General features: G+C 35.5%; 1 protein-coding gene across 1 annotated transcript in view; it reads left to right on the forward strand.

Moving 5' to 3' along the window:
• Positions 1 to 26,325, forward strand: part of SOX5 (SRY-box transcription factor 5) — a 491,049-nt gene that overhangs the window by 383,266 nt on the left and 81,458 nt on the right. Inside the window, exon 9 of the mRNA XM_036761148.1 lies at positions 20,926 to 21,072. Within this exon, the coding sequence (XP_036617043.1) occupies positions 20,926 to 21,072 (147 nt within the window). The remainder of the gene's footprint in view (positions 1 to 20,925; positions 21,073 to 26,325) is intronic.

Here is a 26,325-nt window from a genome sequence, read left to right on the forward strand (position 1 = left end):
TGCTGAGGTTACACGATCATTATGGATGGCCACTGAATAGCTCTAGGAAAAAATGAACATTCCCCAAATATTTGAGACCATGGGAGAAGGAATGGGAAACAGTTTGATTTGGGGACATTTAAGCAATAGTAATTATCTGATCTAATTATATCCTTTTACAATTGATGCCAGTAATGCAGTTGCAGCTTGTTAGATTCATTCTGAATAAAGGTTTATGATGAATAATTGTCTTTTGAGTTGGACAGCAAAGTTTTTGTTACTGCATGATTCACCTGAATGTGAGTTTTGTGGTATAGGTTAGAATTTTTGAGGCTTTATTCTGTTACTTTAAGGCTTTATTCCAGAATTACTAAATATGTATGCCATAAAACAAGAAAGTCGGTGATAAACATAAAATATAGGTAATATTGCATGAGCTGGTATATGTGAGTTCAATATTTGAAATTGATACCAATTTTCTACAGTGACTTTTTAAAAAATAAAAAAAATACTTTTCATAACAGATTAAAAGAATACAATTTCCAAAGTTAAAACTGATACTAATATACAATACAACTCCCTTCCGTCTCTGTAATTATCATGTTATCTAGCCTGATAAGTAAGAAAGTTGTTTAACACATAGATGTTCTTGTAACACCTATGTCTAACTACCCCAAGGCTGAATTCTTTGTTCCTCAGTACCTCAAGGAAGCAAAATGGCCTCCCCACACTTTAAAGGGATCAGCCCAACCTACAGAAAACCAGTATGTAGCAACCACCACCAACCTACATACAGTGACTCTTATTCTACTTAGAAAAACCAAGGCATTTAAGCTAATAATTAGGAATTGAAGAAAACAATCAAAATATACAAATGAATAAATGAATGAACAAGCATTAGTGCTACATAGTAGCAGGCCCTGCGCTTGGTGCTAAGCATGCAAACAGAAAAGTGAGGCATTTCCTGTCCCTGAGGAGCTCATGTTTTAATAGGGAACCACAACAATGTCTAGGAGAGTGGGGCCAAGGAAGGGAGCTTTAGTCTGCGGAATCATAGGGATTAGTGAGTGCAGCCATAGTATAGTCAATTATCATACCTCTCCTATAAGCAATGGTCGCCTTGGTATAATTACTGTTCCTAGAACAGTGGGAAACTGGAAGAAGGCATATTATATAGAACATCAATGCAGATGACAAGATATCCATGTTGGAGAGGCTCTGGCTTCTTGGTAAAATAATGGATGGGATATAAATCCTGCTCTGGGCTTCAGGACAGTGTAACCCATATGGAAGACCAAAGCTGAGTAGATATTGGGGGAAACAAAGGAAATGCTTAAATAAAAACAAGACCTAGAATACAAAGAATTGAAAATCCAAGTTAATCCCTTAAATTTGTATATATGTTTTAGTTTTTTTTAGGAATATGTACATAAACTGGATTTTTGTTCAAGTTTGGGAGTTTGTAACAACAAAGGTCATGAAGCCGCCAAAAAAAAAAGAAAAGCAGAAATGGGAACAACCATCTCTATCTCACCACCTCACCTCAAGACTAGCACATGCTAGTGAATTGGGATAGTAAAAGCATGTGTCTGAACGTTCTAGGCTCCAAACAAAATAACACATTTTGAAATGCATAGATAATTAAATCAAAATGATTTTTTTCTTGAATTAAATTCAGACTGATTCACTCAACAAGCACTTATTTACTGCCTACTATATGTCAAATGGTGCCTAGGTGCTAGGGATACAAAGACTAGAGCTGCCCTCAAGAAACTTTAATTCTACTAGTAGGAAATAACATGTACATCAGAAACTAAATACAAAATATATAGAAAGTAGGTACCAACATAATGGGTTATGAAAATAAATAGGTATTTGCGTGTGTCACAAAATGATAATAAGACTTTATGCTAAACTAACAATTATTTTCATATCCATTTATCCTTTCTACAAATCGTTAGGTCCCAAACAACATTCAGTTTATGAAAGTAAAAATAATGGTGATTTGGCAGTTAATTTAGTAAGAAATGTCTGATTTCAGAAAGGATATAATCTTTCTAACAACATTCTACTTTATCAAATCACAACATGAAGATAGGGTAATTTTTCTCTTAGGGAAAGTGTGGGGAAAAAACTATTTTTCTTTTTTTCTTTAAAGGGAATTTTAGCAGAAATGTTCTCTGTTCTTACCTAATTTAACTAAGTAAAAGCAGAGAATGATATAATCCTAGTTATGCGTAAATAAAGAAATGGAGAAGAACTTTTTCCAGTGTTCTACCTTATCCCTCCAAATGGAGATAGATTTACTCATTGGTGACCTGAGAAATGGATTAGTTGTGTTCATCCTCCCACAGTAATGAACAGCCAGTCTGGAGTGGCATAAAAAGGGTCAATCGAATAGGTCATACATCATATGGGGAGGCAGATGTTGGAACATATTGTAATATATTACTGTGCAGTACATGAAGATGGCTTGTGGAGTAGAGAAAAGAGGGAGGCAGGGGGAAGAGAAATGATCAGCTAGTGGGTTTTTTATGACTACTAAATGTAGCAAATGCACATGTATATACATATATGTAGACATACATATATATATACACACAATTTTAAGGGAGTATTTCAATTATCATTAGTGTTTCATATTAACTATGATTCATTGTTCTAGTTTAAATAATTTCATCCTTTGATATTCTAAAAATAAAAATTTTAAAGTATTAAATGCATGGTAATATTCCTTATTCACATGCTTCTCTTATTTATATACTGATGTATTTGTGATAATATAGAAGAAGCATGTGGGAAAAATCCTTTGATTCTAGTAAATGCAAAAGTTCCCCTCCCCTCTGATTTTTTTCCCAATTAATGTGCCATCTTCACATTTAGTCAGGATACCATTCTTTTGACTGAACTGATCATCAGACTAAAGGGTCAAATTGAAATGGTTTTGAATTAAGAATAAAGTTTGTGATAAATAGTTATTTATATATTATTTTTACTTTGTGATAGCAGTGGTGTTTGATAGTAAAAAATCAATCTGAAAGGTATTCTTTTAATCAAAATTTATAAATTGCCTATCTAGAATGAAGGTCAAATGCTTTTATCTCGCTGTGTTAATTTGTTGACATTAGTGGTCAACATTTTTGTCATAGCTATCAACTGCCACCAAAGCAGAATACAGTACAACTTTTACGCTAATTTTTTGTTATTTCCAATTAATTCCATTTATCAAAATTGAAGCAAGAACTATTAAAGATGGAAGGATCAAGTCAAATCCATATACTTTACTGATGAGAAATTTGAGGCCCAGAGAACTTAAAGGGCTTGCCCAAAGTTCTGTGATTAACGGCAGAGATACAGCTCTGTTCCTGGTTCTCAGTCCTCTGTTCACTTAGTATAGCACTGGCTCTGGAGCTACTCCCTCAATTGCCTTTTGGGCAACAAGTCTGAGTCCACAGAAGGCAGCTTCTATATCTACGCTCTGGGTTAGCTCTTGAGTGGTTGGGGTGGGAAAGAATATTACTCACGAGCCCCCACCAATGTACTTCCCTCTGTGATTACTGGTGAAAATAATTTTAGTAAGTCAGATATGATTAGCTTCTAATTAGGTGTATTTATTAAGGTGGCATAATAAGAACGATTCATAAAAGCATCCCCCTGAAAGTCTGTGACAATAGTCCAGGGGTCAATCACCTAGTTTAAGTTTAGAAAGCACATATACAAACAGTATAACTTACAATTCATGGAATTCTCTACATAGCATATTGTAGCCTTACTGTTGAGCTTTGTAGATTCACGAAGCTGTCTTTTTTCAGTGGGTCTAATTTCTCCTCATTACCTGATTGCAGATGCTTCTACTAGTTAGTCAATCAGCAATCATTCATTAAAGTCTTCTTGTATACCAGGCAGTATGTTAAGCACAAGAGAGAAAAAGAAAGGCAAAAAAAGTTTCTGCCCTCAAAAAACATACATTCTAATGGAGTAAAAAATATATATAATTAGGTTCCTATGAAATACAGTGTATAGAGAGTGGGTAATCTGAAAGGATAAGGCATCAGTGGCTCTGTAACCAGCAAAAGCTTCCTTCACAAGGTGAGCTTTTGGCTGAGGATTAAAAGGAACATTCCTGGGATGCTTTTGAAAAGTCCAAATCTGTTGACCCTATGAAGTTTATAAACTCCTCTGCCAGCTAAGGGGAAGTAGAATTGGAGTAGGTTAAGAAGATCGAAACTGAAGTCACAGCTGAACTGAGGCCAGGATTCTTCTTCTACCTTGAAAGCATTTCCTTTTCAGGGGTTTAGCTGGAACATTTATTCCCAGTGCTATATACTTGAATCCTTGGCTTGCTATTTATACAACACACACAGGACCCACTCCTATAGAATCTGAACTTTCTGTGTTTCTCAAAAGTCTTTGCTTAAATAGAGGTGTCTAATCCTTGTTCACACTTATTTACTATTACTTATTGATTGACTAACTCAATGGAGGTATTCTCACCGGATAAAAGCAGCAGGACTAAATGGGGCAGGGGGATGATTTATTGATTAAATTGAGGACTATCTCTTGTCTTACAGTAGCAAACCACATCAATTTTCACGACATCCATAATGAAAATCTGACTATGGTTTGGTTTTGTTATTCTGGCTGAACAGAACTAGACTTTGTTTTTGTATCATGGGATCATATATTTAGAGTTGAAAGGACCCTTAGAAGTCATCAAGTCCAATTTCCTGCCATAAGGAAAATGAGACATAAGAATTTTGTCCAAGGTGATGCAGGTAGTAAGTGTACTCAGGAGGGTTTGGACTTGATTCTTCCTCACTCCCAGTCCGGCATGCTATCCAATATTCCACCTAACTGCTCCATTCCTAGAATTTTCCATTTCCTAGAATCCTCAACTTTCACCCCATAATCTTTTAATATAAAAATATCTTTCTTTGAGCTGACAGGCATGAAAGAAATAGGCAAGATTTAAGCCAAGGGAGAGATAATTAATAATAAAGCCAAGAAATTCCTTTTAATGTTTTAAAGTAAATATAAAGTAATGTAGAGTGGCAAAATACTTTTTTCCTGGAGTCTTTAATTTTAAACTATGTTTTAGACTTCACGAGAGAACTGAAACAGGCTTTTATGTTATATTTATGCTAGAGTATTTCAATTATATATAGAAAAGAATTCAAAAGAAGCCTAAGGTATTTACAATTTTAAAGAACATTTCTTAAAGTAATAAGTACAAACACTGAACTTCCCTGGGTGACCTCTTGGACCATGACAAAGAATCTTTCTTCCCTATTAGATCAGACTGAACAAGCACACGATTAATATGACTGACAAAGAAATTTACTAGCTTACTCTGTTTCCCAAAATAATTGGCCAGAGTTTGATTTGGTCTTTAAACTTGTTAGAATATTTCAACCATAGTCTATAGAGATTGCTTAACAAAATTCTTTTAATATTTCTCATTAACATTAACAAAAATGCACAATGTGTTAATTTTTGTCAACTATAGATATCAAAAGACTTTATAATCTGGATTTTAGTAAATTTAAAATTTTATGTTACAACTCAAGTGAACCTCTTGTGTTTTTAGCGTTTTTTTTTTCTCTCCTGGAGCCACCAAATTAAAAACAGATAACATGTGTAAACTGGTATATCCAAGATTGATGTGCAGTTTTTTTTTCCAGTTTACATTTGAGACTGAGATTATGAAATACTTTTTTCCTGGGGTTTCCTGGGACTAATGAAAACATATATGAAAAAATAAGCCAATAATACTAATAATTATATTAATATCATAATTACATTTTATATACAATTTATATATAAATGTATAATTTTATATAAATAATATGTATAGCTATATAAATTTATATTATTACATTTTGTGTTTATCTGAATTACAACCATTATTAGCGTTATCACTTTACTTAATAGGCTTCACCCTGTTGAGTGAAGCTTTGGGATTACTTGAACTGTATTCAGTTTAAAAAAAATTCTTTGTCATATGTTCTGACCCAAAGATTGTCTGAGGCACATCAGAGTTTGACTCATATCTTGATCTCTACAATAAAGTGAAAAGGACTCTAAGCTCCAAAGCAAATAGGCAGGTTAACATGACATAGAATATAGGATAAGCTTTAATTTACCTAACAAAAGCTCAAAGGATTCATTTTTGTACCCATTTAGATTTTTTCCCTCTTTGATGAGCCTCCATATACTTCAGTGACCTATATGGTCCTTTTCACTTAGAGCACAACTTTATGTTTGATATCTCCTCCAGCATCTACTCTAGATGGGGAAAAATATATGGACCCTTCTTCCTCAGGGAGCCTCATCTTCCTAGCAACCTAGAGTCATCTCCAGATTTATAGTACAATGGACTCCAAATAGAGAATAGCACTCAGGGTTGGTAACTTTAAGTTATGATACCCCTAAAAGCCAGCTATTTATATTCAAAGGGCCAAAAGTTTATAGCTTCTATGTCTCCTTATGTCTTCAGGGTAGCTTCAGAAGTTAATCTGAATCTAGGCCACTCTAGACAACACGGATATTCTGACCTTTTGAAATAGCAAGCTTTCGTATCCTGAGTGCTTAGCACAGTGCCTAGCAGATAATAGGCACTTAATAAATGTTCATTGATTGATTGATTTTGATTTGATGAGGAAGGGAAGGGACAGTTTTCTAAACCAACATAGACCAAATTAAGAACAAATAAGATATCCAAATTCAAGGAGAGGGAAGTAGAGAAAGATGCACTTGCTTTGTTTATTGATCCAAAAGCATCATATACACAGTAATACACATATATGTTATTTTGGTCCTTATTCCAGAAATTCTTCTACTCAGTCTTAAAACAAAACTTCACAACACAGGCTCGCTGTCTCTAGTTTTATTATTGCTTTTGTTTTTCTTGTGATGCCCTTGAGAACTAGTTTTATTTTTTTAATCCGAGGAAGTTGAGGTACACACAACAGACAAAAGATGAGCAATATTTGGGAAACTTCAGTGGAACATTGGTAATTGGCTCAGAGGAAATATGAAAGAAAAGCCAGTTGATTCACATGGAAACATGCTGTTATGTTTTGAAAGTTTTCTCCAGTACATTAGCTCCTCTTAAGCTCCACATTTAACTTACATTAAGAAGCAGAAATTAAGCAGTGAAGACTGATACAGTCTTGACATTTCTTTGTGTTTTTCTCTTTCACATGCTTTCCCCCAACCCTTCCATCCCAACACCCTACTCCTTTCTCACACTCTTTTTTTCTACATATTACGTTGCTGTAAGTCTTCCATAAATAAAAATTATTTTTAGGAATAAAGTTTCATGCTCACAGTGGTCACTGCCGCTTAGCACCTTCTGTTCAGAAAGAGGCAATGAAAAGATGTAACAGCTATCTTAGAAATGAGCAAATCTTGTTATCTAGAAATTTTTGGTTAAAACTCAGCTATACTGTCCTTTTCAATATTTGTTTAACATTTCTCATCATGAGGTAGGAAACAAGAGATATTTAATTATATCTATCATCTGTTTCTCTATGTACATGTGTAGTATTATCTGCCTTCCCCAAAGGCACAAGTGTCATGTTCTTTCAATCCTTGTCTGAATTAAAGAGAAGAGTTGAATCAAACCTTATATTGCTCTGTTGAATGCTTCTTGCTCCAGAGTAAATGTCTTTCGCTGTCACCATCACTGTCACTTGTGCCTTTATCCAGATTGTCTGGCCGACAGTAATGGAGACCTGATAATAGAACTTAGTTCAAAGAGCAAATTAAGGCTTTGAGCCAGGCAGAAGAGGCAGAAAGATGCCAGTGACTACTTTTATATGTGCCAGCTACCACGGATTGTGGATTATTTTCTTTCACCTTTTAAAATAAGTATTCATGGCTCTTCTTGTATTTTAAAAAAGATTATATCTGTTCATTTGAAAAAGACGTTTGCTTTTCAATAATATTTGAAAGGAAAGTATTTTTGAAGTGTTGGTTCTACTGCCTTTTGCCAAGGCTATAAAACTATTAACTTCTTCCAGAAACTTATGTTTTTTTCTGTCTTCCTTGCACAGAATCATTCCATTATATTATTTCAAAATAGAAATGTTTCCTCACCACTATAATTGTGATTTCAGTGAGTAAATTAGTTTGTCTCTGCATTATCTCTGACTTTATTCTAAGGAGACTTTATAGATACATGTTCTCCATATTTTCTTTCTCTCACAGGTAGGCAAATAGAGATATTTTATCAATATTATTTTGTGTTATCAGTATTACTCTTATTTCTGATACAGACAAAATAAAGCCTTTCATGTCATTATAGTGAAAACTCCTACTGTAATTTGTTTTTATGTGAGTTTTGTCCTGACACAAAAACGAGATAATTGTTTAACTTGAAATCATTGATTCAACACCAATCTTGAAATAACCAGAATGCATTCCTATTTTTACTCTGAGTTGAATATTACAACTTAAAGCACCAATAGGAAAATCTATAAATAAAAAATTGAAAAAGCCCTCACTTAAGGAGATGTGTTGAAAATACTAAAATGCCTTAATTACAGCTCAGCAATTTGAGAAGTGTGGAATCTTATTCACAGTACATATGATGGCATTGTTTGCTTATTAACTATACTAGTTACTTAATGGAGAAAAATGAATTATTTTACATGGAACAAGTCAAGTAAGACATGTACTGAGAAATATCTTTGTCAGATAGCAACTCAGAGTTTCCTTCTAGAAAGTAGGAATTTACAGTTATATATGATCAAGCTAGAGTAGACCTTAGAAATTATTTAGTCTGACTTCTTCATGTTATACCTGAGGCCAGTAGAGGTTAAGTGTTTTTTTCCCAGGTTCTCAGAAGTGACAAACAGAGCCAGGATTGACTTCATGTGCTCTGAATCTGGTTCATCCTACCATGCCGCACTGCTTTTTATAAGATACGGATGTTATAGATTTAACAATATTCAATGAACCCAGTTTCCTTATACCATGAACATTAGAAACATGAAGTCCAATGTCTTTTCAGAATTTTACAGTTTTTCACATAGCTCCCTTTGTTGACAGACTATCTTCATGGGTCCCATTTTTTTCTTATTTTGTTGAGATTGGAACAGGAAAGAAAACTTTGTTAAGGATAACTAACATAGTGAGGCAACATGTTATAGTAGAAAGAGAACATCTTTTGTAGTCAGGTATGTTTGGGTTCAAGTCCTGCCTCAGTTGTGTGACCCTAGGTAAGTTATTAACCTCACCATTCTGCAGGCATAATAGGTGCTAACATGCATTGGTGGAGGAGAATTCTTCACACTAATGAAATCACAGATTAGGTCAAAACAAGAATAACAATACTAATGATGATGATGATACCTAGCAAAATAAATCAAAACCATGTGGTAATAAGATGACTTATGAAGCATCTCTGGAGTTGTCCAAAAGATGCTTTTGGCCTTATATCCTGATACTTTTCTTCATCTACAAAAAGCAATCATTTTATCTACCTACACAAGAACATCAAGCATAAAAGGACGATAGTAGGTTAGTGACTTGTCCTTTCAGTGAACTCATTGAATATAGGATGATGATGATAATAATTTCCATATTATCTATGGCTAGTGATGTAATCTCTGAGCTCAAATTGATGAGACTTTTTCCCTCAGTAATCTCTGAGCTCAAATTGATGAGACTTTTTCCCTCAAAAAACAACTCATTAATGGCTCAGCCTCTATCCAGAGTACTATTTCAACATGGAATTCTCTCTTTATGGTTATAATTGTGATAGACTCATGTGAATTTTCTTTTTGGGGGCAGGGGATCTCTCTCTAGGGACCCTGCTGTCTCCTACAAGTAATAAGGCTACATAGATATTTAACAAAAAGCAGGTTTATTTAAGGCAGAAATAGCCCCAAAAATAGAAACTACCACATTTTTCTTAAGTTCTCCTTTTCCCAAGGTCTTAGAATGACTCGTGGCCATGCTTTTAGTCTCAGTCCAACACTTAGCCATAGTATAGACATTAAGGAATAGAATTGAGGACATTGGTGAAAGAGCAACCCATCCTTCATGCTTTTCTGCCTTCCTCCAGGATAGTTTTTTTCCACTGTTTTGCTATCATCTAAACACCTCCTAGCTCAGCTTTCTATCCATAGTATTTCTCTCTCACCCTCTCTCTCTTCCTGCTCCCTCTTTCCTGCCATTTCTTTTTCTTCTCCCTTTCTTTCCCTATTTCCTTGTTTTTACTTCCCTTCACCCTCCCCCCACACCAAAAAAAAAATACAACTCTTTAAGTTGCGGAACAGATGCTGATCCATATTGGTTGTGGGCATTCCTCACCAAGAGTTCCCTATACCATTGAAATCACACATCCAGTCTAAAAAGTCCCAAATTTACTTAAATCATCCAGAAAGAAGTACCAGTGTCCTGCTCTCCCTCCTTGTAAAATGTTGCCTTGCGGTTGACATTGTGAGAATTTGACCCACCTGCTTTGTAGAGTTTTTCAAATCATATTCTCACTGAATACCATCAATCATAAAGAAGTAATAACCCCTAGTATAGGACATCTTATTAGAGTGAAAACTCATGTAATAGATATTTTCACAAGAAAAGGCAACCATAAATAACTAGGGATGCAGCAGTTAGATTGTTAAAATATAATTATACTAAATAGATTTTGATGAACAAGGAACACAAGATGATGAGTAATTACATCTCTATTTTTTTCATTCTATCACACATTTCCCTTCTCTGTGCTGGGTCATTACTTCAGTCAGACTCACCAGGGAGAATGCTTCTTAATGAATTCTCAGCCCCTCATTTTGAAATGCTTGGGATTCATATGGGGTAAATTACAAGGGAAAAAATACAGATAAGGCCCAGAGAAGTAGAGATAACACCAAGCTCATGTAGACTGATTTTCATATATCATAATTCAAATGATCTCTAAGGAGATATTCTTTAAGGAGAGAGCTTGTCTCTTTCTCTTGCTTCCCTCTAGGGCTAATTCCAGTAGTATTAACAGCATAACTTTAAACCAAGTTAATTCCAATAAAATCAAAAGTAGAACATTGGATATTAGGCAAGTCAATTTCCCTCTGCCTCAGTTCCTCTGTCTGTAAAATTGGGAAAATAACATGGCTTTTACCTAATTTGCAAAGATAATATAAAGAATTATTTTATTACGAATGCAAATATTAGAAGACATAATATTCATAATGGACACTTTTTTGTATATCATACATAGAATATGAACTATTTGTTGTTTTTTTCTTTCACTCCTTTTGTTGTCTCCCTACTGGATTATAAGCCCTTTGAGGGTAGGGACTGTCTTTTGCCTCTTTTTTAATACCCAGCTCTTAGCACAGTGCCTGACACATAGTTGGTACTTAATAAATGTTTAGTTGATTGATTTTTCCCCAGTTAGTCAATGATTTTTCGGTGTCCACTATATACAAAGCACTGTGAAAAAGAAGTCTTGTTGTTTCTTCCTTTGATGCTTAGATTCACCTTTTCTTCTAGTTCCTACTGCTGCCCCACCAGTTCCAACTCCCATCACCTCATGCCTGTGTTGTTACAGATGGCAACCATCTCTGCTCGAGACTCTTCCCACTCTATCCTGTCCTGTGTACTAATATCAGATTAATTATCCAAAAGACAATACTTTAATCATTCCATTCTCTAGGCCTTAAAACTTCAAAGACTTACTATTGTCTACCCGTCAAATCTAAATATGCCTGTGTTTCAAGACATATTCTAACCTAACATTATTCTGTATGTTGAATCTTATTTCTGACTACTCCTCTAACATGTGTTCCTCACCTTAGACAAGCCAATTTCTTCAAAGCTTAGCACAGATAAGCTATTCATTTTATTGAATGTATGTTAACCATGCCTTCCCCAATTTCAAAGTGATTTTTTGTCTGTTAATTAATACAAATGAAATAGAACACATGGTTCCTGCCCCCTAAAGAACTTAACAATCAATCAGAAAGCATTTGTTAAGTACTTTATGCCTGGAGATAATTTTTTTAATAAAAGCAAAATAGTCCCTTTCCTAATAGAAGAGCTATAGAAGATATAAATAAGTACATATAAAATACATACAGAATAGATGAAAAATTACCTTTTAAGGGAAGGCAAGTATGCCTAGGAGGTGCTGGATGTGACTGGAAAAAAACTTTGTGCAGAAGTTGGCGTATTAGCTGAGTCTTGAAGGAAGCCAGGGACTCTTAAGAGACATTGGTGGAGAGGGAGAGTATTACAGGCATGGGAAAGAGCCAGTGCAAAGAAAATCATGGAGATAGGAGATAGAATGTCATATCAGTATGGCTGGGCCATAGAGTACATAAAGAGGAATAAAGTGTAAAAAGGATGAAAAATTAAGAAGAGGCTAGGTTATGATGAGTCTTGGATACCATATAAAAGTTAATATTTGTTTCTAGAGGTAATAGGAAGATACTGGAATTTATTGAGTAAAGAGGGTAACATGATTGTACTTAGGGGTGTGCTAGAGCCAGATCAAACTGGCTCATGAGAACTAATTTAAATTGCCTGTCTGTACTAAGGGTCTCAAACTACAGCCCTGTGGCAGCCTGTATTTGTATGACCAGTGAGCTAAGAATGTTTTTTTGCAATTTTAAATAAAGTTTTATTCTATTTTTTTAAAAGTAAAAACCATTCTTAACTCATGGACTATACAGAAACTGGCAGCCACAGGATTTGGCCTTCCCACCATAGTTTGGAGACACTTGGTCTACTTGACTTAAGAAAATGATGGAGGAAAATGTTAAACATGCAGATTAAATTTAAAAGTGTATCATGTGCCATTGTTAAACATTAACCAGCATACCACTTGTTGTAGCTATACTTTAGCAAGATAACTTTGGCAGCTTCTTGGAATATGGATGCAGGGATGAGGGCCTGTGGCCTCAAGGCCACATGTGGCCCTCTAGGTCCTCAAGTGTGGCCCTTTGACTGAATCCGAACTTCACAGAACAAGTCCTTTAATTAAAGGGATTTCTTCTGTGAAGTTTGGAGCGTAGAGAGACTTGATGCAAGGGAGGCATAAAAGGCAATTGAAATAGTCTAGGTGATAGGTGATGAGGACCTGCACCAAGGTAGTGGCTGAGGGAGTAGAGACAGAGGGATGTATACAAGAAATATTGTGAAGGTGAAAACATCAAGCTTTGGCAACTGATTGGATATGGAATGAGAGAGAGTAAAGAGTCTAGTCGGATACAGAGTGCATGAGGGTGACAATTCCAGAATGATACAGTTGTGAACCTTAGTGATTGGAAGATAGTGGTGTCCTCACCATAATAAGGAAGCTCAGAAGAGAGGTAGGTTTTGGAGGAAAGGTAATGAGCTCTCTTTAGGACATAATGAGTTTAAGATGTCTAGAGAACATCTAGTTTGCATTTGGTGAAGGCTTGGAGCTCAAGACAGTCAGGGACTGGATTGTAGATCTCAGAGTCTTTATAAAGCTAATAATTCAATCTCTAAGAGTTGATAAAATTATAATTAAGCAAGATAATGTAGAGGGAAAAGAGGAGCCAGGTAGAATACTGGTGCAGGACACCTACAGTTAATGGGATGAGAATCTAGCAATGGAAAGTGAGAAGGAGAACTAACAGAGAACTTTGTCATGAAAATCTAGAGGATATAGAAGATTCAGGAAGTAGTTATAATCAGTGTAAAGCAGAGAAGTCAAGGATGATGACTGAAAAAATGGACAAGAATAATATAGTGTGTGGTGAGAATGGATTTTGATTTGCTTCAATAAAGGGAAAGCCCACATTAATAAGATCCCATATTTATTGAATTATTGCAATATGGAGGGACCAAGGAGCAGGTTTTGAGATGTGAATATTCTGCATGCAGAAAGTCCAGGAAGAAAGAGCAAGACATAGAAATGTAATCATCCCATGCAACTTGGATACAAGGCTTAACACATATACTTTGATATAAGCTCTTTCATTGCTAACTAGAAGGAACACCCTTGTTCTTCTATAGATTGTGGAGTTGAAGAACTCTTACATGGCTCTCTTTAAAGTTTTTGGTAGTTCCTTAATGACCATGGATGACCAAACCAAAATCTCATCCAGCCAGGTTATAATACTTCTTCTGTTCCGTGACAGCTGAATAGGCTTAATTTAAATGAATAAGCCTCTTGTAGCAAGAGCTACATGCTTATTTATGCTGTGCTATGCTTTTAAGGGCAGCTAGGTGGCACAGTGGAAAGAGTGCCAGGCCTGTGGTTAGACTCATCTCCTTTAGTTCAAATCCAGTCTCAGACACTTACTAGCTCTGTGACCCTGGGCAAGTCATTCAACCCTGTTTGCCTTGGTTTACTCATCTGTAAAATGAACTGGAGAAGGAAATCCCAAACCACTCCAGTGTCTTTGCCAAGAAAATCCCAAAATGGAGTCACAAAGAGTTGGACACAACTGAACAACAATGCTTCTTAAAGCATAAGATATCTTTTAAAAGATTACAAACATACTTTATTTGCACGAAATTAACAAAACTCCATCAGAAAGAGATAGTAGGAAAATAAGACATATAACTAGGATATTGAGTAATGCACAGTTAGTGCATCGGAGACATGTTATGTGAAACACAAAGGGGAAAAACTTTTAATGCCCAGAGGAACCAAGCTCCATGAAGGTAGAAACATTTGAATCAGGCTTGATCTTGCCCTCTGTGATTCCTCTATGGCTCTTGCTTCTGCTAACCAACCCCTCAGTCATCCACTGGCTTCAAATGACCAACCAATCAATTAAATGTGATATTTTTGTAAGGATTGCAATGGGTTGGTCAGAAAGTCTCAACTGCCCCTGCTTCCTGCCCTTGCTTATCCAACTACAGTATACATAATTGATAGGCAGGCAGGTAGGTCTAAAAGAGTTGAGAGAATTGAATAAAAGGTCAAAGTCCTGTAGTAAATGATTGTGTTCTTTTGCCAAGGTGTGGGAAAAACAAAATCTTACCAAACTACCGAAGTGGAAGCAAGGATATGGAAAGGGGTAGTATCACAGGGCTGTTGACAGAAGGCAATTCCACCCCTTTTGTAAATAGCCCTAGAAAATTAAAAGTCTTGTATTTGCAGTACTGATCACACAATACTTGAGATTGGCTGTCACAATGGAAATGTAAAGTATTTTCTATTATTAGAATTACCAGGTTGTTTGGAATAGTCTCCTCTTTTTAAAAGGATTATGACTTTCTGTTTCTCAAGCTTTAAAATTCATAAGCAGTACTCAAGATATTTTCTCTTTGAGAAACACCTAATGCTATGTGAGAAAAGTTTAAAATGATATATTTAGAATAAAGAAGGCACATTTGCATTGCTTCTTAATTCATATTATGTAAAATTAAAATAAAAATTCATACTCTGAGCTCAGTAAGGTATATACAACATGAAATCAAATATATGTATATATTCTGTGATGGCACTTAGAATGATTAAGAAATCAAAATTCTGAATTTGTCCATGGTTACAAATAATTAAATACAGAAAGAATCTTATTTGTATTCTAGCTTATTAATATTATTTTTAAGGATTAAACATTAATTCTAGTAGTTGACAAATAAAACTAATATCTTATGGGATTTTTACCATTTTAATAATAATTTTTTGCCTTTTTGATTTTAAATGCAAATGTTAAAATGCTTCTATTCTCACCTTTCTTTGTAATAAAAACTAAAATCATTTTTAGTGTGTTCTAAACCAGTAATGAGTATTCTTAACATCTTGTAACAATACTCCAAGGAATAGTTTTCAAAGATTAAGCTGTTGATATACAGTTTAGGCATCCAGCCAGTCTGTTATGATGCATCCTTTTGTAAACTTCAATAGCATTTACCCTTTACTATACAGGGTGAACTGTAAATTTTCAAGGTGATGACCTAGGAGAAAGAGGGATGCCTGCTTAATGACTATAGGAGCAAAGTTCAGTTGTGACAGATGATACTATTTTCACATTGCAAAATGTAACCAGTTGCTTTTAAACTCATATAATGAGAACATCTCTTCATCTTAAATAGAAATCAGCAAACTTTCACACATCATATTTTTGTTAAATTTTCATAGCTCTCTGTCTACAAATTGGGGACTAAAACTTAAAAGCTATCTTTCTCTGTAATTTTCAAAAGAAAATGTTTTTACTAACCATACTGAGGAAATGCTCGAACTTTAGTTTTTGTGAATTCCTTTTCAATAGATAGTCATTGCTATGCCCTTCACCTTTCTCAGATACTTCATTATCAGTAAGGTGTCTTCTTTTACATTGGCTTGGTCTCACAAAGACCAATATACTGTAGAACTAGATGATTTCTAAGGTTCCTTCCAACTGCAAATCCTGCAATCATATGATAATAACTGTTATCTATTTTCCATCAGGGCTATTTTAGAAAGAACATCAAATTGGAAGCCAATAGACCTGTGTTTGGATTTTGGTGCTGCCACATAAATCTAATAATAATTATGATGAGGATGATAATGATTATTGGTAATAATAACTATGAGTTATATGGTGTCAACCTTGTAAAGTGGAAACTCTTATAGTAACCATCTTACGATTGAGGATGCTGAAGCTTAGCAAGGTTAAATGGCTTTTTGAGGGTCACACAGCGAGCAAGTGTCTAAGTCAAGATTCAAACTCAGTTCTTCCTCTAAATTCAGGACTCTTCTATCATCTTCTATTATGCCACCAAGCTTCTACTAACGTTAGGTGTTATCTTGAGCAAACAGCTTAATGTTTCTTGGTCTCAATTTCCTCATTTATAAAATAAGAATATGTTACCTATTTCTCATAAAATTATTATGATAATCACATTTAATAATGCACTTGAGTTACTTTATACATATAAAGCAATGTATACACATGTATTGCTATTACTGTTACTAACATTCAATATTTCAAAGATCCCTTATTTCATTGATTCATTTATTTTCTCTACTGACACAGGTCTCAACCCTTCTGTGTCATAAAAAAACCTTTGTTGAGTTGATTCAGTACTGTGATACTTGATAATTTGTGATCTCATTTCATCTCATCCACCATGAGTGGATATCACCACCCATTCATTCTTCCATAGACCTTCAGCAGAGGATGTAAAGCCTGATGTGTTGGAGGCCCCTCTCTAGGTCTATTTTTCACATTTCGTATACACAATGGAGTCTTCAGGATGTCTAATTTGTTACCCCTTTACTCATACCACATTGCTATTTAGTTTCTGCTTTAGCCAGAAAAAAATATTGATCGTCTCATAGCTAATTTTCCCTTGATGAGTTTCTCCAGATCTAGAGAGATAGGTCTTAGCCTACAAACAGCATCCCATGTTGCTAATCTTGTACTTAAAGCCTATTTAGTTTGATAGGATAGGTAAGAGCTATACTATACCGATGTAGCTTTCTAGAACTCAAGGTTATTTTCATGCTGTGATGAGTCCTGGAGCAGAATCACTTTAATGAAGGATTTTTATCGTTAGAGCAACCATAATAATATTTGAAGCAGCAAGGTTCAGTGCAGGGGTGGGGAAGCCGCAGCCTTGAGGCCACATGACTGAATCGATTCAGTCAAAAGGCCGCACTTAAGGATCTAGAAGGCCATATGTGGCCTCAAGGCCGCAGCTTCCCCACCCTTGGTAGTGTAAAGAACTTTGGATTGGCAGTCAGGACCTGACTCTGAGACTCAGCTTTACTACTTACAACCTTGGGGACTGTGCCTCAATTTCCTCATTTGTAAAATATATTTTACTAGATGAGCTCTTAGATCTCTTTTTACTCTAAATCTAGTTATCTTCTTATAACTAGGAAATGAAATTATATAGTAACTGATGGTCACGAAATGCTTTGCAGCAACAGCACTTTCTCCCTTGTACCCCAGAATAAAATTTATATTTTTATTTGTTTTTATGTATGTTCCTGTTTGAAAATGTGTTCACCCATGCACACATATTTCTGTCTTTTCTTTGAACTGGTCCATTCCAATCTGAATGACTGGTTTACCTGGAGTAGGCTTTTTGGGGACAGTGGCAGAGGTGGGGGGGGCATATCTTTCCTTAATGAGAAAGTATAGCTATCCTAGAAAATTGTTCCCAAGCCTTTCATCACTATTCTACCACTTTAGAAGATTTAGAGAAGTCAGAGCTTGCACAAGGGGGAAAAAGTTTCAATAACTTGGATATTCAGGTATTTAGCTCCTAGATAAAAGAAATTTTACATTCTATATACACCTACTTGCCCCAATTTGTATATCCTGACTTTTTATTTCCCTTTGTCACAGTGCTGTATAGAGGTAAGACAGGCCTTAAATGTTTAACAATATTTTAACATCCATGAAACTTTGTTTTACATAAGATTATTTTTGCAAAGGTTAAAACTTCATTGGAAATAAATAGTAATATTAAATTATTGAACCATATCTAATTGGTGGTTAAATAGTAATAGATTCATTATTAAATAAAATTGATTTAAATAGTTTTATCTGCGATGGATTGAAGATTATGTATTTGAGCCATATCATCCATGAAACATTACCTCTTCGCGAGGCCTTCTTCCTGATCTGTGTTCACAGAGCATATATTGAAGTAGAATTTTGGCAATTATCTAGTTGTTTTTATCAGGGTAGGAAACCAGAGTAATGTTCCTTAACACATAATTCTTCTATTCCATGTGTATGTGTGTGTGTGTGTGTGTGTGTGTGTGTGTGTGTATTTTAAATTTGTAGGACCCTATAGCTCATAAAAAGTGTTGCAGGCATAATAAGGGAACAAGCCAATGAGTGTCCAGTCCTTGGAGCATGCTCAATATTATTGTACTGGTGCTAATCCACATGGAGGTTTGGTGAGCCACTTTCAGAAATATATGATGGAGGTGTGCTCATTCTCTCTTTGGTTCAGACACAGGTATCCTCTGTTTCTTCTTGGCATACTGAACGGTGATGAAAAGACTTTTAATTGGTTGCTTAGTCAGAACCAACCATACATCCAAAAGGTTCAAATACATGAACTCTCTCTTCCCTTGTGGCTTTCGAGGAAGGAAGAAGAAATGGTTTGTGGTCCCAACATAGACAAGAGCACACATGCGTGCACGCACATACATACACACACAGAAATATTTATGCATATGAGCACTACTTTGGGTTGTAGATGCATAAATTACTTTAGAGATTTTCTTTTTCAGTTATGCTTATAATATCCTTAAGCAGTGATTAGAATGATTGCCTTTTCCATTTTCTGTACGAAGAGAGAAAAACCACCAAGAGATTAAATGAATTGACTGAGAGATCACAATAAATAAGTAGCAAACACAATAAATAAACTCATGTCTCTTAGGACCAAGCTGAGAGTAAAAGGTAAACAGTTCATTTTCAACTATCTATGCTAATGAAACTATTGAGGCCCACAGCATTTCTTCTATGTCACTCAAAAGCCACCAGGAAAGAGACTTTAGCTGTTGAAGCCTTTTGTATACATACTCAGTTCCAGCTTAGTATCCAACTAAAAAGATATTTTTTTTGTCACCACATGGCAAGTTGATAGGAAATGGGAAAAAAACAATACCTGCTTGTGCTCTGAATCTGGGAGGCAGAGGGTCTCTTCATCAATCAATCAAAAAGTATTTATTAAGCACCTACTATGAGTCAGGAACTTTGCTGGGCACTGAGGATGCAAGTAATAAAAAAAAAATCCCTACTTACAATGAACTTCTGTTCTAATGTTAAGGGGAGCTTGCATTTTAGAAATGAAAGACAATAAATAGTGTTTCTCGTAAAGAACTGAGAGAAGGCCAGTTTGGCTGGATTGTACATTTCTAGAAGCAGGTTCACCAAGGCTAAATGCTGATTGGCAGCAGGCAGGGAATATCACACGTACTCTAAGAACTAGGCACTCGTTGGCCACCTCCCTCAGTATACAAATATAAATTTCAGCAGTCTAAGAGCTCTTGCAGAATGTAAACTAATATTAACAGTAGAACAGGAATGTAGCTGCTGCATGTTTGAAACTGTAGTATGTTATGGGAAGAGATCAGGTAACATGGTCAGTTAATCATTCCATAAGCATTTACTATGTGCCAGGCCTTGTGCCAAGCATTGGAAATACAAGGAAAAAGCAAAAGCAGTCCCTGCCTTCAAGGAACTTATCTTCTTAAGAAAGAAACAATGTCCATGCATACATACACAAAGAGATAAATACCCTGGGGAATGCTGGAGCCAACCTTTACTGATGCATGAGGGCTAATTAATAAATTTTCAGCATGAGCATTTATACCTCAGAAATCAGCGAATGCTGTAAATCAGGAATTGATTTACTGTTTTGTTGAATGTCTCCACTTAAGAATGTGAGGGAGGGCCAAGAAATGGAGATGGGAGATTGAATATCATGTGTGAGGAATGGGAAGTAGGCCAGTATGGCAGCAGTACTTAGAGGGGAATTAATGTGTAAAAATACTGGAAAGATAAGGAGAGGCCAGTTTTTAAAGAATTTTAATGACATGTATTTAAAGGTAATAGAGTGTTACCAGACTTTATTGAATAGAGGTTTGATTAGGTCATACCTACTCTTTTGGAAGATCACTTTGGCAGTTATGCAGAGTATGGATTTCAAGTAGTGAAAAAATTGAAGCAAAGAAACCACTTAGAAGGTTATTAAGAATGGTCCAGGAAATAGGTGATGAAGGCTGGAATTAGGACAGACACTGACTAAGAGTAAATATGGATCGCTATTATTTGCTCAGAGCCCCCTAGATATACAGAAGCTAGAACAGCTTATGTGATATCTGTCATTTCTTCCCAGAAAAATGCCATAAAAGTTGAGGTGACAGACAGGTTCTCTTGAAATATTCCAGTGTGCTAAATAAAAAATATCCATCAGAAGAATACTGTATTTGAAGTAGAAGTTTTTGAAAGTTGCATTTATTTAATTATTGATGATTTTTTTTTCTTTCTCCTTATGTAGCAGTTATATGCTGCCCAGCTAGCTGCAATGCAGGTATCTCCAGGAGGAAAGTTACCAGGTATACCCCAAGGCAACCTTGGTGCTGCTGTATCTCCAACCAGCATTCATACAGAGAAGAGCACAAATAGCCCACCACCCAAAAGCAAGGTACTATTTCAAAGAAGTTATATTATTTAAAAAAAATTGATATTAACTCAATGTATGTTTTTCAAAAAGAAGATGGTGGCAGCTTGACACCCTATTTATTTAAAGATTAGTGGCTATGTCTTTTAGAAGAGATACTTAACATGTTCCAGTACTCGGTAATAAACAGTAGATACAATTCGTGAAGTGTCAAAATTGGTTAAAATATGATGTATATGTACATACATATGTAAGTACAGAAACATTTGTATACAAAAGCAATATTTTTTATTCTAGATACATAAATTGCTTTAGAGATTTTCCTTTTCTTTCTTTTTATAATATCCCTGAATAATGATTAGGATGATGACTTTTTCCATTTTACATATGTAAGGAGGGAAAGCACAAAGACATCAAATGAATTGACTTAGAGAGCACAATAAATAAATGACAAAGGCAATAAATGAACTCATATCTCTTAGCTCTTACCAAGCTGATAGTAAAAGGCAAGTTGAACTACTTTCAAATATCCATGATCATGTTACAGAGCAGTAGCACTGATGACATAAAACATTGTATTACCCATAGGCCCTCTGTATTTGTCTTTGAATGAATCATATGATTTTTTTTTTCTGCAGCAAATTTGCTTTACTTGTTTGGTTTGGTTTAGGCTGGTATTGAAACTTACATTGTCTTAGCAAATCTTGGCCCAGACCTTGGTTCATGAACAGAGGAGACTAAGAAAACTGCTAATCTAAGATTAGAATTTCACTAAGCATAAGTTAAAAAGAAGATACCTCAGGGTTGACAGTGAAATGGTGTCGTCTAATCCAAATGCCTTCAACTTACAAATATTTATTAAGGGCTTACTATGTAAGAAACACAGAGCTAGCCATAAACATCCAAAACAATATAGTCCTTGATGTCAAGGAGTTTACATTCTCATATATTATAAGGTTTATCAGAAGGACAAATAATTTAGTGGATTATTTTTGCCAGCCAATTAAATTTTACCAACCTTAGTTATTATTTTATTTATTATAATTTATTATAAGATTATAAGCAGTTGTTTAAGCATAGAATTTTAAATTAGAAATAATATCACTGTAATTAAGTTTATACATACATGTATATACATATGGTTAAAGGTGGTAATCGTAGAGGGAGAACATTTCACTTTTGGTTCAAGTTAAGGTCCAGTTAAATTCAAGAATAGAAGACAAAAAGGCATCAGAGGAAGGAAAGAAAATGGAGAATGAAGAACAAACTTTGCCTTTCCTATATTAATTTCTCGATTTCATTATGATTTATACAAAATGCAAAATTTAGACCCAGGAATTTCAGGGATACATTTAGAAATAATTTGTAACAATAGTAGATTAAGTTGTTTGGGCATGTTAAAGTTTTTAGTGACAGAGAGAGCAAAAGAATTTCACTTTGAGTTGACTTTTCAACATGAGATTCCTCCTTCATTCCAATCTAGCTCTCATTTGTGCTTTGTTAAATATGTATTGATATGTAGCATTAAGTAGAAATTTTAGATAATGTTAAATGACTTGGCTACCAAATGAACAATTTTGCATCCAGCTATATAGTTAGATCAAAAGCAATGTGGTCTACATGCGAATTATCTGGACAGCTACCTAACTTCTCATTTCAAATTACATATATAGAGAAAAAAGCCAAAGTAATGTTAATAGTAGGAGAATAGAAGCTGGATGTAAAGAGTGCCTGGAAGATAAAATTCTTTCTACCAATGCAGGTTGACACCTTCTCTGCAACTTATAGCTTTAGAGAGTCCCCTAAGTACTGGGAGGTTGTGATTTGCCCAGGGTCACACAGCCAGTATCTTTAGGACTTCTGGTTTTCAGGCTTCAAACCAGCTCTCTATTCACTACGCTGCTGCTTCTCAACAGATGGAGGAATTTCTATATTAAATAATTACCTTTCTTCTAAAAACAAACAAAAACCACTGAAAATACCTGAGGGAAAAAATAATAGACATTTAATTATTTCACTCCATCTTATTAAGAGAGTAAATGAGGTATAGAAAAGTTAAGTGACTAACTGAGTGTCAGATAATAAATGGAGGAGACCCAAGTTGCAAATCTATGGATCAGTCAATCAAAGAGCATTTATTAAATACCAGTTATGCTCCAAGCACTAAACTTTGCAGGAGACTTGTAATTTTAAGAGGCAAAAGTGAGGATGGAATACATTCCAGGAATGGAGACAGGAAAAGGAATGTCATGTGTGAGGATCAGCAAGAGGGCTATGTTCGTCAGACCAAAATCTCCAAGAAAGGAAGTCACATACAATAAGATTGGAAAGGTTGCCCATGCTTTACATGCCAAAAAGAATAATCTCATATTTGATCGCAGAAGCAATAGGGAGCCACTGGAATTTTTTTAAGGAGGGGAGTTACATGGTCTGATCTGTGCTTTACTAATATGACTTTAATAGCTGTGTAGAGGACAGACTGGAAAGGGAAAGATCCGGCAAGAAAGCTAATTGAGGCTATTATAATAAGTAGTCCAGGTGATAAGTGATATAAGCCTATATTAGTGCAGCAGCTGTTTGAGTAGAAAGAAATGGATATGAAAATTGATAATCTGTAGGAAGAAAAAAATTGACAAATGATTAGATACTGTAATATGAGGGCAGAATTTATAACTTCGAAAAGAATCATATATATGTCTAAAAGGTTTGGAACTGCCAGGTATAAGGAACTCTCAAAGTAGGAGGCAGAAGAATCAAAGCATATATTTAGGTTCCACAGTAACCAACCCACAAACCAGCATCCCCATTTTGATATTTTGATCAAAAGCTTCCAGGCCCAATAAGTCCGCCTCACAAGAGTAACCAGGAGGCCACAGAGAAGCATGATGGTATAAAGCAAAATCATATACATGCTTCCCCTCTATGGTAAAAAGATTATCCACTGGCCTCAAGTCCTTGTTCAGCACTCCTCAATCCACATGTAGCTCAGCTCTGCTACTGGCAGCTCCTGCTTTAGCTTCAGCTGTAGCAGCCTCTGGCTCCAACAGAAACTCTTTTTAACCATCCGGCTAGCAGCTTCTGCAGGGGGAGGGCGTAAGGTACTCCGGGGAAAGCACAGGTTCTTTAGATCTGCTTAAGCAAGGTGAAGGTGTTGACTGGGAAAGCACAGGTTCTTTTGATCTGCTTAATCAAGGGAAGCAAGGTGAAGGGGCCGACAAGCTTACTTTAACCCAGCATTCAGTCAGTTCAGGCAAAAAAACCAGCACCCCAAACTTCAGAACATTCATTTAGTTCAGGGGAAAAAGCCTCTGCTATCCCAGACATATAAACTAGGCCCTCCCTGGAGTTAGCCTTACCCCACCATGGTTTCACACCTAACAGGGCTCTGGGCCCAGCACTCAGCAAGGCTCAATGAGATAAACTGAGTCACTCAAAGAAAACAAAGGCCGTTCTGCTTACAGATACGTGAGGTAAGGACAAATGAAGACTTAAGAATGACTCTTAAGATTGCGAATCTGAGTGATTGGAAGGATAGTGGTACCGTCAATAGAATTAAGACAGGAGATGTTCAAAAGATTATATCTATGTAGGTATGTATTACTTATACTTTATAGTCATGGATATAAAGATACCTTCAGAGTCAGAAAGACCTTTGGCTATTTGGCCCTGGGCAGACACTTAAATTTTCAGCATGCCAATAGTGTTTTAAGATTCACCGTTGTAGAATTGTTGCTGATCAGCAATGCTAGAGTTCCCCCAATGGGATACTCTTCATGTATAAAATCATAGATGTAGACCAAAACACATCCTATGAAATACACAGTCATATTTGTGTAGGACCATAGGACATTTATGTCTATATATATTAAATATTTGGATGTTGATAATAGATATGAGTGGTACAGCCCCCCAAAAGTATTTTCCATTATGATGTTTGGGAGTAAACACCTGCATTTACAGCTACGTTCTGAGTGTTTTCATTGACCTCATACTTCTGTGAATGAAGTTGATGTTTAAGTGTACTGCCAAAGTCTTTGAAAGAAAGTTATGTAATAGGAATTACAGTCACTAAATATAAATCAGTCTTGTGAGTATAATTGTCTCTGTGAAGTTCTGGTGTACAGATGGACCAGCAGAGTTTTCAGTAATTATCTGTAGGTTTTGCACACATAATTTAACATTCATTGAAAAGGCTAGTCATATCAGCAAAATATGGGCATTTACACAGAGAAGTGTAGGTCATTTCGCGTGAAAGTAAGGTATTGGTGTGTGTTTTTTCTTGCTTTGAGATTTACTGTTTGCATATTCTCATGTTGACATATTGGTTTAAGATACTCTCTTTTGAACTGCCCTCTAAAAATTTCTTCCTACTAAGCAATTTTTATAACTTTAAGTCTTTCTTCCCTAATCCATTTATGTCGCTAACCATGAGGACAACATGACACAGTTGAAAGACTGCTAAAAGTGGAGGCAGAGTATCTGTGTTTCAATCCCAGTTCTTCTGCTTACTAGTTAGATGACCTAGAGTCTCATATGTACAGTGACCCCTAAGGTTCCTCCTTAGTCAAGAAAAGAATCATTTATCACATATAATACAACATATAGATACAAGAATCAGATATGGTCAAATGGTGGGTTTGCTTTGCTGAGACTCAGAGGCTACATCATGCTTCTAGGGATAGGATTATTATTTTCAGGCCCCCTCTCAATCACAGAGCCAACTCTGTAGACATTTGAGATAGAATCACAGTATTGTAGGGTGAAAGGGGCCTTTGAGATCATGTAGTCTAATCCCTTCGTTTTAAAATTAAGCAAACTGAGAACCAGAAAGGTTAATTGATGTGCCCAAAGCCACACAGCTAATAAGTAGCTAGGATTCAAATCTAGTTTAACCCCAAATCCAGCATTCCAAATAAGATGGGAACTTTGAGTCATGTTTAGATCTGCTATACTTTCATAGTCACTCCCTTCTTTAACATTAGTGAAATAAGAGTACAGCATGTCTTTCAATAAACAGCTATATGAACATGAAGTTTTGATTTCTTTTGTTTTCAAGTGAATGCTAAGATTTTAAAGATAATGTAAACTCAAATGCCTAGAAGTTCTTGATTGATTTTGGTTTATGAAAAATGATCATAATTGTGGATTGAAAGTGTTCTCTAGCTTCAATAAAATAAGCAAAGATTTTACTGGAGTTTGGTTAGGAAGGGATATTTCCTCAGTTTAAGTGATAGATAGTGAGGTTTGAAAATTTGTCCTTCCTTTGCTTTAGTTTCT

This window comes from Trichosurus vulpecula, chromosome 5, assembly GCF_011100635.1.
Source record: "Trichosurus vulpecula isolate mTriVul1 chromosome 5, mTriVul1.pri, whole genome shotgun sequence".
Lineage (NCBI taxonomy): Eukaryota > Metazoa > Chordata > Mammalia > Diprotodontia > Phalangeridae > Trichosurus > Trichosurus vulpecula.